At 32.2% G+C, this 14,248-nt stretch overlaps 2 protein-coding genes across 2 annotated transcripts in view; both read left to right on the top strand.

Annotated features, from left to right (window-relative positions):
- Positions 1 to 14,248, top strand: part of LOC110033780 — a gene marked incomplete at its 3' end in the record, with an annotated part of 102,562 nt that overhangs the window by 73,683 nt on the left and 14,631 nt on the right.
- On the top strand, positions 3,288 to 3,857 carry LOC110033781 (the record flags this gene model as incomplete). Its single annotated transcript, XM_020737876.1, is given in 1 exon segment — positions 3,288 to 3,857. A coding segment is annotated over 1 exon segment (282 nt). The 3' UTR covers positions 3,598 to 3,857.

The raw sequence follows: 14,248 nt of genomic DNA, 5'->3' as shown, positions 1-14,248 counted from the left end.
AAATAGGAAGTGGTTATAATTTCTTAGTGGGTGGGTCTCAATTCTAGTTTTCTAAGATGGTCAATAGGAACTCCTAGAGCTAGATCCTAAGACCTTAGAAAAGGAAATGACCTTAAAAATGAGGTCAACACTTCTTACGGGCAACCCCCCAGAAAAGGAAATGACCTCAAAAATGAGGTCAACACTTCTTACGGGCAACCCCCTCAACTTTAGCCTTTTAACTTCTCCCTCTTTTTTTTTATCGCCGACAGGGAGACGCTCACAAGTTTTTTTTTATTTTTATTTTTATTTTGTCTATTATGGATGGGTCTTGCGCATGAAGGAAGTGAGATTTCAAGTTGGTTAAAAGGAGGGGAAAATTTTGTGGTAATCGGGAGAGAAGTGGAGGGAGGGGAAGGAAAAGAAAGATGCACATGGGTTTCCTTTGAGAGCTCGTGCTCCTGGCAACATCCGGAAGGGCAATTTTCATTGTCTAGGAACCAGTTTTACTGCACATCTCATTCTAAGGTGCTCTACACTTATTTCTTAAAAGTACCTGAACTTTGTGACTTCAAACCAATCGACTGCATTAGATTTCAGATTTGATTTTCTGTTTGGGGAAGATTATATGTTTGTGCCTATGCATATTGACTATTTTGATTTGGATGGGCTTCATTAGTTCCCAGGTTATAGAATAAAGATGGAACTGAATAAAATAGGAAATTGCCGTTGATATTCTTTACAGGAATTAAGGAAGGCATACTTCCAATTTTTTTTTCTTTTCAAATTTTTTATCTCCTTTTCTAGTCAACCATATAGGCATTCATCAAGTAAAGCAACATTAGCAATTCATTTTTTCAAAGAAACTTCACTTTCAAATGGATTCCAAAGGGCTTTTCTTTTACCATACAATAGGAACTTAATTAATTTTTTTTTATTTGTGCTTACATTTATGTTATTTCCAGTCAAAGTTAAGCTGTTCAATTTTTGTGAATCATTTGTAAACAAACGGTTTAAACACATGCTCATAGGTTGATCTTTGAGTTGTTTTGCATTTCAGCACACCCTGTTAGGGTCGAGCGCTATTAGCTTGTGAATGTGAAGTAATTGTGACCTTACTATTATTGTCGAGAAAATGATCAAAATGTGACTATTTGCAGGGGGTGCTAAAATGGTCCCAAACTATATAAAAGATCCGTTTAATCCCTAGATTATTTAAAGAGGAACCAAAATTGGTCCCCCAATTGGATTATTTGTCTCCATTTAATATGTTTGAAGTTTGTTTCAGTCTCTATTCAAGCAGTCTGAAGACCAAATTGACCTTTTAGGTAGCCCGGGATCATTTTGACATCTTGTTAATAGTCGGGGAACCTTTTTTTATTCTTGCCTCTATTATTGTGAAAGCTCATGGCATTAAACTCTCAAGCCAACGCAGGAGTTATAGATAGTCCAAGTGGTATTGGTGGAATTACCCTCACAAGCATGCAACCCATCATATTTACAATAGAAAGGGAGTCCCCAATGAGAAAGGTAACAATAGATGATCCAACCAAAGAGGGAGCAATGCTAGGCAGAGCCATGTATCCAAGACTCATTTTGACAAAGAATTAATGTAATTGGGCCCAATAGCAGCACACCCAAGAAAAAGGAGATGCAGCAAGGGCATCCTAAATGTGGGAACGTGATCTCTTTGGAGAATACATGACTCCTCTCCTCTCATGGACCCTTATTGCTACATTTGCCCCTAGCGTCAGGGCCTTGATGCAGACTTTTTTGAAATCAATACAAAAGCACTGGGATATTGACCAGCCCTTATGGCAATTATATAACTTATCTTGGTGTCCCCTCCCCTCTCCACTAGTTGGTTCAAGGCGTCTGCTAGTGAAGCTCTAACTCCAGCAATAATGTGCATGGGTACCCACGTTGTTATTGAAGAACCACTTTTAAGAAGGACTTACCCAGTGGGCAGAAGAGCTCAACCTTGCCTGATGATTTTGTTTTGAACTCATGTATTAGAGCTTCATATACTTGTTTTGTTTGCTTCTAGTTCATCTAATAGAGGGCTAGCTTCTTTCTTTTGTTCCTACGCTTTTGCCTTAATTTTTAATGCAACATGCTCTAGTTCAAGAATTGGATCATAAATGTGCCGAACTCAAATTTAAGGCCTTTATGTTAATAGCACCAGTATTTTTTTGTGTTAAAGTGCAAGCTCATGGATTATCTACTAGTTTTTATGATATTCTAAAGTGCAAGCTCTTGCATTATATACTATTTTTTATGATATTAATTCACACGAACTTGCAGGAATCTTTTTAATCATTTCTTCACCCGTGATATGATGAACCCTAATGATCTGTGTTAGCTCTTGTGATTATCTTTTAATTTTAATCATGAAAAAAAAAGAATCTAGCTTAACCATTATATTGACTTAATCCAAATTCAATTTACATTGATTTTTTTTGTCTTTTGAATTATACTTGAATAAATGAGCATGTCAAATATTTATTTTTACATGATACCGTTTATGCTTAGTTTATCATTTTATTTTCTTCGCCATGTTTCTGTATTTGCATCAAATTTTTTCATGATTTGCCATATCACCATGCGAGTCTGTGTCCCCTTCATTTTATGGCTTCTTGGCCAGCAAGGCAACAACACAATACTTAAATGTTCAATATGCTATTCATTTCCTGTACTACATTAAAACATTATTCAGAAACATAACTCATCTTAATACCGGTTTTACCTTTTTTTCTCTTTGATTTTTTTCCCTGAAGCCATGTTACAACATAGATTTCTTTGTGAGACATCTCGACACACGTCTAGTTCAAGATCTCAATATGCACTTAATTTTTCACAAACATTTTGTTTTCCGTGGTTCACTTCCATGTAAACTTTAGTTAAATCTTTTGTCTGGTTATATTTTTAAGATACTGTTTTATATCTGTATTTTTTTGCCCACTTAGTTAACGCCATTGACTCAACCTATTTCTTTTGTTTTTGGCTCCCAAATTGTTCTCATCAATGCACTCCATGTGTTTTATTGTCATACGTTTATTCAGAGCACGTCAGTATTAAGTTGTTTGGATTCTTCTCCTTTCAAATCTTCACCTCTTAAGTAAAATTGTTTAAAACTTTCCTTTATTCAAACTGATATTTCCTTCTAAAGTTATTCCTACATTATTAGGTTTTATAGTAACATAAACCTCCATACTACCTTTTTCAGGATGAATTTTGTCTTTAACTAATCTTCATACAAAAAATTATGCTCTTATTCTGTAACTTTTTGGCTTTTTTTCCTCAAGTTTAGATAATTGCATGTGAGTTCAGCAAAACATGAGTTTGGGATGCATTGCGTGCCACAGCATAGACAGCCCTACACATTCCTTCCAAAGCTACTCAGCCTCAAGCTCAGACAATGAAGGCCGATGCACCGCAATGTTGAGCTGCCTGACTCGGACGGCGGCCAATCTCCTAGGGAACGCAAAGATTGCCCCGCTCTCGAGCATCTCAAATGCCCAAGGCATGGCAGGAGCCCCACGCCTTGTGCGGAGCTGCGCTGTAACAAGAGATCATGTGAGGGATTGGAGTTTCGACGAACTTCTTCTGGAGAGCTGATTTGATTTGTGTTGAACCATAAGGATTCTGCTTTGCTTCAATACAACATTAGATTCCTAGTACCTCAGTCGTTTGTATATGACTATTTCTACTCTATGCTGACTATATTTAAGAAGGCCATAGCGGTTAAAAGTAGTTTGATTAGAAACTCTTTGGAAAACACCAAACAATCTGATGATTTCCAAGCATTGTAATGTGATGATGTATGGCACGTACTTCTTATTGGTGCATGTTGTTATTGTCATCTGCTACATGTCACTTGCACTTCTCCTAGTACTTGAAAAATTTAATGATCGATGGCTGAATTATTAGCTTCTATAAAAAAGAACAATAATAGTAAACATGTATACTTATTTAATTCATCTTACTAAATATAAATAAATAAATACATGCATTGAATGCCCTCTAAAAAAAGTAAAATTCATTTTGGATATACGATGTAAAGAATGTAATTTTGTTGATCATCTCCAAGCAAGAATGCCAGATTAATGTGCCACAAAACAATGGCAAATAAATGGCAAATCAAAGGTGAAATGTCTTGAAAGAGAAGAATGGATATTTATTTAACATAAAGAGTAAGATATAATAGAGCCATGCCTTTGCCACATATAGTAACAAAGAAATAGAATAAAAAGTAATTTTGGGTATTAATTTTTTATAATTAAAGATATGTTTCTTAAGTGGTATGGTTACATTAATTAAACTTCTTATTTCTTAAGAGCAGTTGAAAGTGTGAAAACTCAGAAAGTACACAGTGTCTGCTACACATCAAATATTGTCTCTAGTTATATTGATTAAGATGAAGAATCTAAAAAATTAGAAATATAATAAAGGAGCAAAATTTGATGGGCAAACAAAGTAAGAAGATAATCAAGCCACACTTAAAGGAGTTAAATTTCCTAGAAAGGTTTTATAATAAACACCAAACTAACGATTAGAATACCAAAATGGATAGAAAAGATTGTCCACCACAATTAAAACTTTATTTGGGCTTATTAATGCTCACATTATTCAAAATTATCAAATTTATAGATGGAAGAAATAAAAAAACACTAATAAATTTCTAATAAAGTACATAATTTCTTTAAGCAACAAAATGGCCTTCTAAGAGGGTAAATCCTATAAAAGTAGCCAATATTCATGAAACTGATGCATTTATCATGTTAGAAAATCAAGTTGCTGCAATTTCAAGGAAGTTAGACAAATTTTGGATTGAATTTTTCTCAACCAATTTCCATGATTGAAGAAAATTCATTAGGTCAAACGGTAGATTTTCAAGCATCATTAGAAACTTTGAATGTCATAAATAATAAGCAGAATATTCAAATTATTATTACCCAGGTTGGAAGAACCATCCCAACTTTAACTGGAATAACAATTTGGGTAGTAATAATCAACAATGGGGGAACAACTAAGGAAACCCATTGAGAAACTGGAACAAACTAGGGAATAATAATTATAAATCTACTTATCCTCCAGGTTTCAACAATAAGACACAGTTTAAGGAGAAGAAGTTGTCTATAGAAGAAGTTGTGTTACAAATGGGAAATCAATTACAAAGTTATGGAGCTACAATTAAAAATAATGAGAATCAACTTGGGAAAATAGCAAATTCATTAAGTAATAGATCCTAACGAACACTTCCTAGTAATACTAAATCAAATCCAAAAAGACTAGAATAAAGAACAAGTAGAAGTTGTTCAACTTAGAAGCAGAAGAGAGTTGGAAAGTCGGGTTCAAAAAGAAATTGAAGTGGTGAGAGAAGAAACTGAAGAATCAAAAGAGGACGCTCCAAATTGAAATAAGACCTATTTCTCCATCAATTGAAGATAAATTTATTTTGTCCATCGATTGAAAAACCTCCAGAAAATGAGTTGAAGTTACTTCCTGATCATTTAAAATGTCTTTTTAGGTGATTCATCTACTTTACCCGTTATAATTTCCTCAAATTGAACGATGGAAGAAAACCTTTTTAGGTGATTCCCAAACATTATCGGTTTTAATTTCCTCAAATTTAATTATAGATGAAGAAATAAGTTAATGAAGATGTTGAAGAATTATAAGAAAGCCTTTGGAAGGACAATTGCTGATATTAAAGGAATCAATCCTTCCATTTGTATGCATAGAATTATATGGAAGAGAACTGCAAACTCAGGGCTAATCCTCAAAGGAGATTGAATTTTATTTTGAAATAAGTTGTTAAGAAAGATATTTTAAAGTGGTTAGATGCTTGAATTATCTACCTTATTTTAGATAGTGCATGGGTTAGTCCAAGGGTTAGTCCAATTTACTGTGTTCCTAAGAAATGAGGAGTGACTTTGACTATTAATGAAAATAACAAGTTGATACCAACAAACCAAGTCACAAGGACAAGTCATCTACTAGACAAGTCATAGGGTGGTGAATATGCATTGATTATATAAAATTAAATCTTGTCACTAGGAAAGATCATTTTCCATTAATCTTTCTTGATCAAATGTTGGATATACTAGTTGGGCATAAATACTTTTGTTTTCTGGATGGATATATTGATTATCACCAAATACAAATAACTCCTGAGGATCTAGAGAAAATAACTTTTTACCAATTTTTATGGTACATTTGCTTTTAGAAGAATGCCCTTTGGTTTATGTAATGCCCCTGCTAGATTTCAAAGATATATGATTACAATTTTTTATAATTTAATTGAAAAATGGATTGAAAAAAGGGCAATTTTTTGTGATTTAATTGAAAAAGAGATTCAAATCTTTATGAATGATTTTTCAGTGTTTAGCACTTCATTTGACTCATTTTTAGAACATTTATCAAAAGTTCTTAAGTACTATGAAGAAAAAAAATTAGTCCTAAATTAGGAAAAATGTCAGTTTATGGTAGCAGGAGAAATTGTATGAAGACATAAAATATCAGAAAATGGTATGGAAGTAGATCCTGCTAAAATTCAAGTGATCGCTAATTTACCTTATCCAACTAATGTAAGGGAAATTAGGAGTTTTTTAGGACATGTTTGATTCTACAGACGATATATTAAAGACTTATAAAAAATTGCTATGTTTTTATGCCATTTACTAGATAAAGATGCAATTTTCAATTTTGATGAAGAGTGTCTAAAAGCTTTTGAGTTATTAAAAGAAAAATTAGTTACTGCATCAATTATAGTTTCACCAGATTGAGAAAAACATTTTGAACTGATTTGTGAAGCTAGTGATTATGCTATTAAAGTTGTTTTAGGACAAAGATGTAATAAAATTTTTTAAGTAATTTACTATGCTAGTAAAACTCTTAATGAAACTTGAAACTCAAATTCTCAAATTAATTATACAATAGCTGAAAAAGAGTTATTAGCAATAGTATATGTCTTTGATAAATTTAGATTATATTTAATTGGGTCTCATTGTGTAGCGCATACAGATCATTTTGCTATTAAGTACATAATGAAAAAAAAAGATGTTAAATCTAAACTTATAAGATGGATTCTTCTTTTACAAATGTTTGGCTTTGAAATAGTAGATCGGAAGGGGATTGAAAAATAAATTGTTGATCATTTGTCCAGGCTCGAGTTAGAAAAATCACTCTGTTTTGAAAAAGAAATTAATGATCATTTTCTAGATAAAAACTGTTCAATATTAATGAGTGATGTGTTCCGTGGTATGCCGATATTGTGAACTTTGTTGTTAGTGATATTACATTCTATGGAATGACATATCAACATAAGAGGAAATTTATTTCTGAAGCTAAGACTTATTTTTTGGATGACCCATTTTTATATAAACAAGGAAAGGATCTTATTATTCGAAGATGTGTACCTTTAGAAGAGACTTATGAAATTATCCAAAAACATCATAATTCTAATTTTGGGGGACATTTTGGTGTTGATAAAACAACATATAAAATTTTATAATCTGAATTTTATTCGCATACTATCTTTAGAGATGTTAATGCTTATATTAAAACTTGTGATGGATGTCAACGAGTAGGAAATATTTCGAGAAAAAATGAGATGACGCTCAATTATATGTTTGAAATTGAAATATTTGATGTTTGTGGATTAGATTTCATGGGACTATTTATACCATCTTTTGGAAATTTATATATACTGTTAGCAATTGGACTATATATCCAAATAGATAAAATCTGTTGTTTTACCTCAATGTGATGCTCAAAGTGTTGCAAAATTTTTAAAAACAAACATATTTTGTAGATTTGGGATGCCGAGAGTTATCATAATTGATGGGGGAAGTCATTTCAGAAATGTCATAATGGAAAAGTTGTTAAAGCAATATCATATAAATCATAGAATTGCTACTGTTTATCATCCATAGACAAGTGCTTTGGTTGAATTATCCAATTGAGAAATTAAAAGAATTATGGAAAAATCTGTGAATCCAAGAAAAATGGATTGGCAAGTCGAACTTGAATATGCTTTTTGGGTTTATAGAACTGCATACAAGGCTCCTATAGGAATGTCCCCATAGAGGTTAATATTTGGGAAAGCTTGTCACGTATTAGTTGAACTTGAGCATAAAGCATATTGGGCGATTAAAGAGTTCAATTATAATTTGAAATATGCTGGTGAGAAAAGATTATTGCAATTAAATGAGTTTGAAGAGATAAGGAATGAATCATGCGAGAGTGCTAAGATTTATGAAGAAAAGATGAAAATGTGGCATGATCGAAGGATTCTTATTGGCATGAAAAGATGAAAATGTGGCATGATCGAAGGATTCTTATTAAAAATTTTCATCCAGGGCAACAAGTTTTGCTATATAATGCAAGGTTAAGATTATTTCCAGGCAAACTTAAGTTTTAGGTGGATGGACCCATTTTTTGTGATAAAAGTTTATCCTTATGGAACTTTGGATATCAAAGATCCTAAAACTGAGAAAGTATTTAAAGTGAATGGTCATAGACTGAAACCTTATTTAAAAAGGGATCAGTTTAAATTTAACGATCAAATGATGTTGGGTCAACCAGAATAAACACTGGTTAAGTCGGGCTGACGACGTTAAACCAAGCGCTTTGTGGCAGGCAACCCATAGTTATCAGTGTATTTTGCTTTGATTGTTGTTTGTGTGTGATTAAGAAAATTTGGGGTAGTATTTTTGAGATTATTATGTGTTAGTATTGATTTTAAAACTTTATTTAGTGATCTAGAAATGCTAAAATGAGAATTTGGACATTAAGTTGACTGGTGTAAAATTGAGCACTTGAGCTTAAGCGCCAATATTCGATGCTTAAGTGCGGTAGTTAAAAACCATGTGCGAAATTCAGATTCTAGAAGGTTTAACCGACAATTGGTTGACTAAAACGTGTCAAGTTAGTTTTAGGACGTGTCTAGGAGTTATCAAAGGGATTTAGGCCTATAGATAGAAGGGTTTTGTGAATGAATTTCACCCCAGCTCTTTTTTAGCCCTAAAAGTCTAAGAGAGAGAGAGAGAGATTTTGAGAAGAAGTCTTCATGGGAAATAGATTTGAAGAAGGAAGAAACCATGAGGAAGAGATTCATTAGTCAAAGTGCACAAAAGATGTATAACAGTTTCTTAGTCGTTAGTATTGAAGGAATGTCGGAAAAGATCAACAAAATTGAGACTATCATGACTTGACTTAAGACAACGGTAATTGAGATTCATGCACATCTAGAGCATATTGGATGACAATTGAAAATGCAATTTAGCCATATTAGTTATATAGAGAAAACGGATAAGGAGATGTATCTTACGCAGAAATGGATTGAAGAAGAGAGTATCAGAGCTCGTCACCACCGTCTGTTTTACCAACTTTATATTTTGATTGCCCCAGGAGAGACTAATGAAAGACTGGAGTTTGTCCCAACAAATGAAGAATGAAATTAAGTTCTGTGTTAAAGTTTGTTTGTTAGGAGTCGTTGTTTAATGTGTTAAGTGTGAAATATTATTTTTGGAGTTTATGTTAGTTTGTTTAGTGCTTGTATTTAGAAGATTTTCTCATCTGAGACTATTTGGAGTGAGAATTAAGTATTATATGTACTTATACTAGTTTTTGAATGAATGTATATGTTTTTTGTGTGAAAATTTGTGTTATTTTAGCCTCAAATCGAACTAGTTATATTGGAGAATTTTGAGAAAAAGGAGAGTTAAGGGAGAAGAAAATAGTCTTTGAAGTGTTATGAGACCATTTAAGGGTGGTATACTTGGCTTATAGTGCATTTTACTTAAGTTCAGAAATATCAAAAATCATGCACTGGTGCCTAAGTGCCACATTCTTGTGCTTAAGCGCGATGTAACCCGAGAGGCAGGCGCCTAAGCACCACTAATCTGCACTTAAGCGTCAGTTCACAAAGACTAGTTCGCGAACGGTTACAAGTGAAAAATAACCCTAAAAATTGTCATTTTTAATCTTGTCGTCACCTTCAACCTCTTGAGTTTGCAATTTGGAAGTTCAGGGCAAGCCATTTCGTGGAGATTTCTTGGTGGACTTGAGAAATTTGCTAGATTTGGATTTATTGAGGTAAGAGCATCACTTATATGTAAAAATTTTGGATTTTCAGCATGTATTTTGAGTACATTTGGAAGAACCCAAAAATCACTATTCATGGTGAAAATTAAGGAAAAATCTATGAAAATTGCATAGAAAGTGTAGTTTATGCTTATAAAAGTTGAGTTTAGTAGATTCGACTTGTTTTTGAAGTTATTGTGGAATTTTATGAAATTTGTAGAATGACACCAAGAATGAAGAGAAGGAAAAAGCCCCTTTGATTCAAGCAAGTTTGTGAGTTCGAAAGCTTGAGATAGGTATAGTGATGCTCTACAATCACGAAAACTTATCCAGGAGCGATGTTTCAAGAATCCAGGTGGATCCGTAGGAGATTTGATCGTTCACCGACAATGGGAATGACTCTGGTGTTTTTTGTTGTGGTCATTATTTCTGTAGTTAAGGAGTTTTATGCAAACCTACCCGAGGCTGAAAATGATCGAGTCATGGTTAGAGGAAAATTGGTACCTTTTTCACTGGAGGTGATCAATAAGTTTTACCATCTACCACCTAATACTTTGTGTTTTTATGTGAACTAGAGTCCTACTGAAACAGAACTAGGCGAGATTATTTCATATTTGACTGTTGGAAGAGAGCTCTGAAAAATCATAAATGAGAGAACAGTTAACTTTTCCATCTCGAAGTTAAGTGCACCTTCGAAGGCATGACACTATTTTATTTCAGCTCATATATTACCGACAAATCATCTCAGTGAAGTTATCAGAGAGAGAGCAACGTTGAACTATTGTATTCAGGAAAGGAAGCTCATCAATATTAGAGCTTTGATTTATCAGACTATCATCAGTTCTGTCATTGTCATTACTACTACATGTTTGGGATTTGCTTACTTAATCTTTTCTTTGTGTGAGTAGGCTGGAGTGAGATATGATAATTGCGAGGAAGTATTGTTGCCTCTAAAGCCAATTACTAGTGTTAATGTGGGTTCATATTCAGAGCATTCTATTTTTTGGTCGGAGAGGAGGATTTTCAAGGAGTTATGGAATGACAACGTCTGTTGCTTCTACCTCTACTGCATCTACATCTATACCATCTACCTCACGAGCTTCTACTTCTAGAAGTGAGTCTACTGAAACTCAAAATCAATTATTGCAGAGGATGATGAACATTATCAATTATACGGTAGATAAGGTACGAAATTTAGAAAGCTTTGCAGATCATATTGATGGTATAATAGAAGGAAAAGTGATTATGAGGAGAAATTTCATTCATCTCTGGAAAACCTCATTAGGGGTAACCACAGGGAGTCCACCTTCCTCCATATCCTAGATACCCTGATTATGAGCCTGCAGATGTCTGGAATAGAGGTGATTCCGATGATGATGAGGAGGAGGACTGATTTATTTTTATGGTTGTAATATGTGATGGACTATGTAAGTTTGGACTTGCTACATTTGCATTTGTGTACTTGTTTAGACCTTGTGATGTGTGAGACTTTTATTTTGTTTAATTGTATTATGATGTTGTGTTTTGTTAGTATTTTATTTTAAAATTCTAGGGTAGTAATTGTTGTTGTGTGTTGATTATTGTGTTTTAGTTAGTTAGGATTGAACTTATTTCTATGCCTTATGAAAAATTGAAAATCTTATTAACTTTAGTTTTAAATTTTAAACTCATAAAATTGTTACCCTGTATTTGTTTGTTTTTATACTATCCTCCACTGTATAGAAGTCTAATGAATCTCTATATGTTAAGTAAATTAAAATTTGATCAAGTTAATTTTTACTCCTATTTTTAATTTTTGTACTTGTATATTTAGGATGTAAAAATTTCTGCAAGCATGTTATTTTCAGTTTTTATTCCTGCCTATATATATAATGCTAAAATGTTTTATCTTATTAAATATTTAAGTTGGGGGGAGGGGATGAAAAATTTTTCTAAGAACTTGAAATTTATTTGTTCTCAAATATAGTTCAAATAAATTGGATTTTAATTTGAAGAAAAATGATCATGTATATGAAGTTATATTAAAGATGTAAATTTTGATTTTAGAAATGAGTAAGAAAATTTAGTTAAAATTTTGAGTAATAAAGAAAACTTTCAGTTAAAAATTTTTAGTGTAAAAAATGTTAAATATAGTGTAACTATCTTTAGTAAGAAAAATTGTATTTTTGAAAAATTTAAAAATTTGGAATTTTATTTTTAAAACTGAAATTTATTTTATTTAAGATAATTTTCAAAACTATTATTATATTTTTAAGTGAAAAAATTATATCAGGACTTAGTCAAGACTTTGCTTTAAGAAAGGAAAAGTAGAATTCAAAATTATTAAAGACCTATCCAGATATAGTAATCATTTCCTGAAAAAAAAAAGAAAAAGAAAAAAAAGTAAGGGAGGAGAAGCTTGAGGATTAGTGCCTAATAAAAAATTGGTTCCACATTTGAATTTTTTAAAGTATAAAACTTGAGAAACTATTAAGCTCAGGGATATAATATGGTAAGTAAAATTATTTTTAATAAAAATTTTTAAGTGGAGATAATAAAATGACTAAGTTCTAAATTTAGAGAATCTACAATATTTTTGAATTAGAAAGGAACTCATATTTTTATATTTCTTAACATTAAAAAATTCTAAACTTTAAGTTGGTTTCATTTAGTGAATATTTTTTCTAAATTGGACTACTATATTTCTAAATCTAAATTTTAGGAACTCCTAAAGAAACTCATATACATATCATACTTATTTTGTTTTTAAGAATTGAAGTGTCACTTGAAGACAAATATTATTTTAAGTTTGGGGGATTTTGGTACACTTAAAATATATAGTGTTTTTAGACACATTTTTTTATCTATTTTTTAAATATTGCTCTTTAATGGAAGGTATTTGTGTGTTTTTCTTTCAAGTACTAGTAAAAAGGTGAAAACTGCTAAGGAGTGAAAAAAGATCAAATTTGGAGCAAAAATGTGAAAATGATGCAAAAGAGTTCTGGCGCTTAAGCGCCGGTGAAAAAGAGAAGGTCGCGCCTGAGCGCCCGAAGTCCCGCGCGTAAGCGCCAAAGGCAGCTATGTGACGGTTTACTTCATTTTGCTGAATTTTGAAAAGATATTTGAGGCACCCATTGGCTATAGAAGGTGGTTATGACCACTATAAAAGATTTTATGATTAAAGGACTTGTGAAAGGAGACATCCTTTGGATAATACATCGAATTGGGTCTCATTTTGAAGAGTTATCAAGACACCTCTTGGGAATTTATAAAAGAAGGAAGTCGAGACATTTTGAAGTGTGCTTAAAAGTTCTAAAAAGTGCTGGAAATGGGGAGTTTTGAAAGAGAGTTTTGGAGAGATTTTTCAGGCACCACAGATTTTATTTATCCTTTTTTTTAGTTTTATTGTGAGAGTCAAGAGTGTTGTAAAAGAGAATAGATTCAAAATAACTTCAAGAGTTTGGTGGAGGATTTTAGATAAATTTTTATCTTTTGTTTTTAAACTACTTTTAGTTTTAATCAAGACTTCTTGTTGGTTTGACAATGATATCTACTTTTAAACTAAAGTGTGGTTTTGATTTCTCCATGAATTCTGAGTAATTTTCTTTATCTTTCTCCTTAAAATGATAAGTAATTAAAGTGTTGGATGGAAATTGTGGAGAGTATTGATCTTTAATGTTGGAAGTTGTGATGATTTAAATCCATGTGCTTCATTTTCTTCTTGATCTGACCTATCTAGAAGTTAAAATTTGTCTCAGTCAACAATTGGAAAGAATCACATGAGATTGTATGAATGAGAGTGTAATTCATATGATTTAGTGCAAATAAATAAGGAAATAATCTTTGAAGGGTGTAGAGTTAGAGGACTTTAAAGTGACATGTTAAAGCCCCCAACTTGGTTTATTGTTTTAGATTCTAATACGAGATATTAACCCCCGGGTCGAGGGAATCGAGGGAACTCTAGAGTAAGAGTTAGTATCTTCCCTACCTAACCAGTCTTCAGAACTATTCAAACTTTAAATTAACCAATGTTCTTTATAGCATCTCTAGTTAGGGTAAAGAATATTATTGCTCCTATTTGACACAACACAATTTGCATACTTCTACAATAGAATTCCTATACTTATTATTGATTAATGATAAGGAGAAATATATTTTTATATTAAGTACTTTTCTTTTACATAAACTCAAGTTATCTTTA

This window comes from Phalaenopsis equestris, unplaced genomic scaffold (assembly GCF_001263595.1).
Source record: "Phalaenopsis equestris unplaced genomic scaffold, ASM126359v1 Scaffold001286, whole genome shotgun sequence".
NCBI classification, from domain to species: Eukaryota; Viridiplantae; Streptophyta; class Magnoliopsida; order Asparagales; family Orchidaceae; genus Phalaenopsis; species Phalaenopsis equestris.
This window is presented reverse-complemented; position numbering and strand designations above follow the sequence as displayed.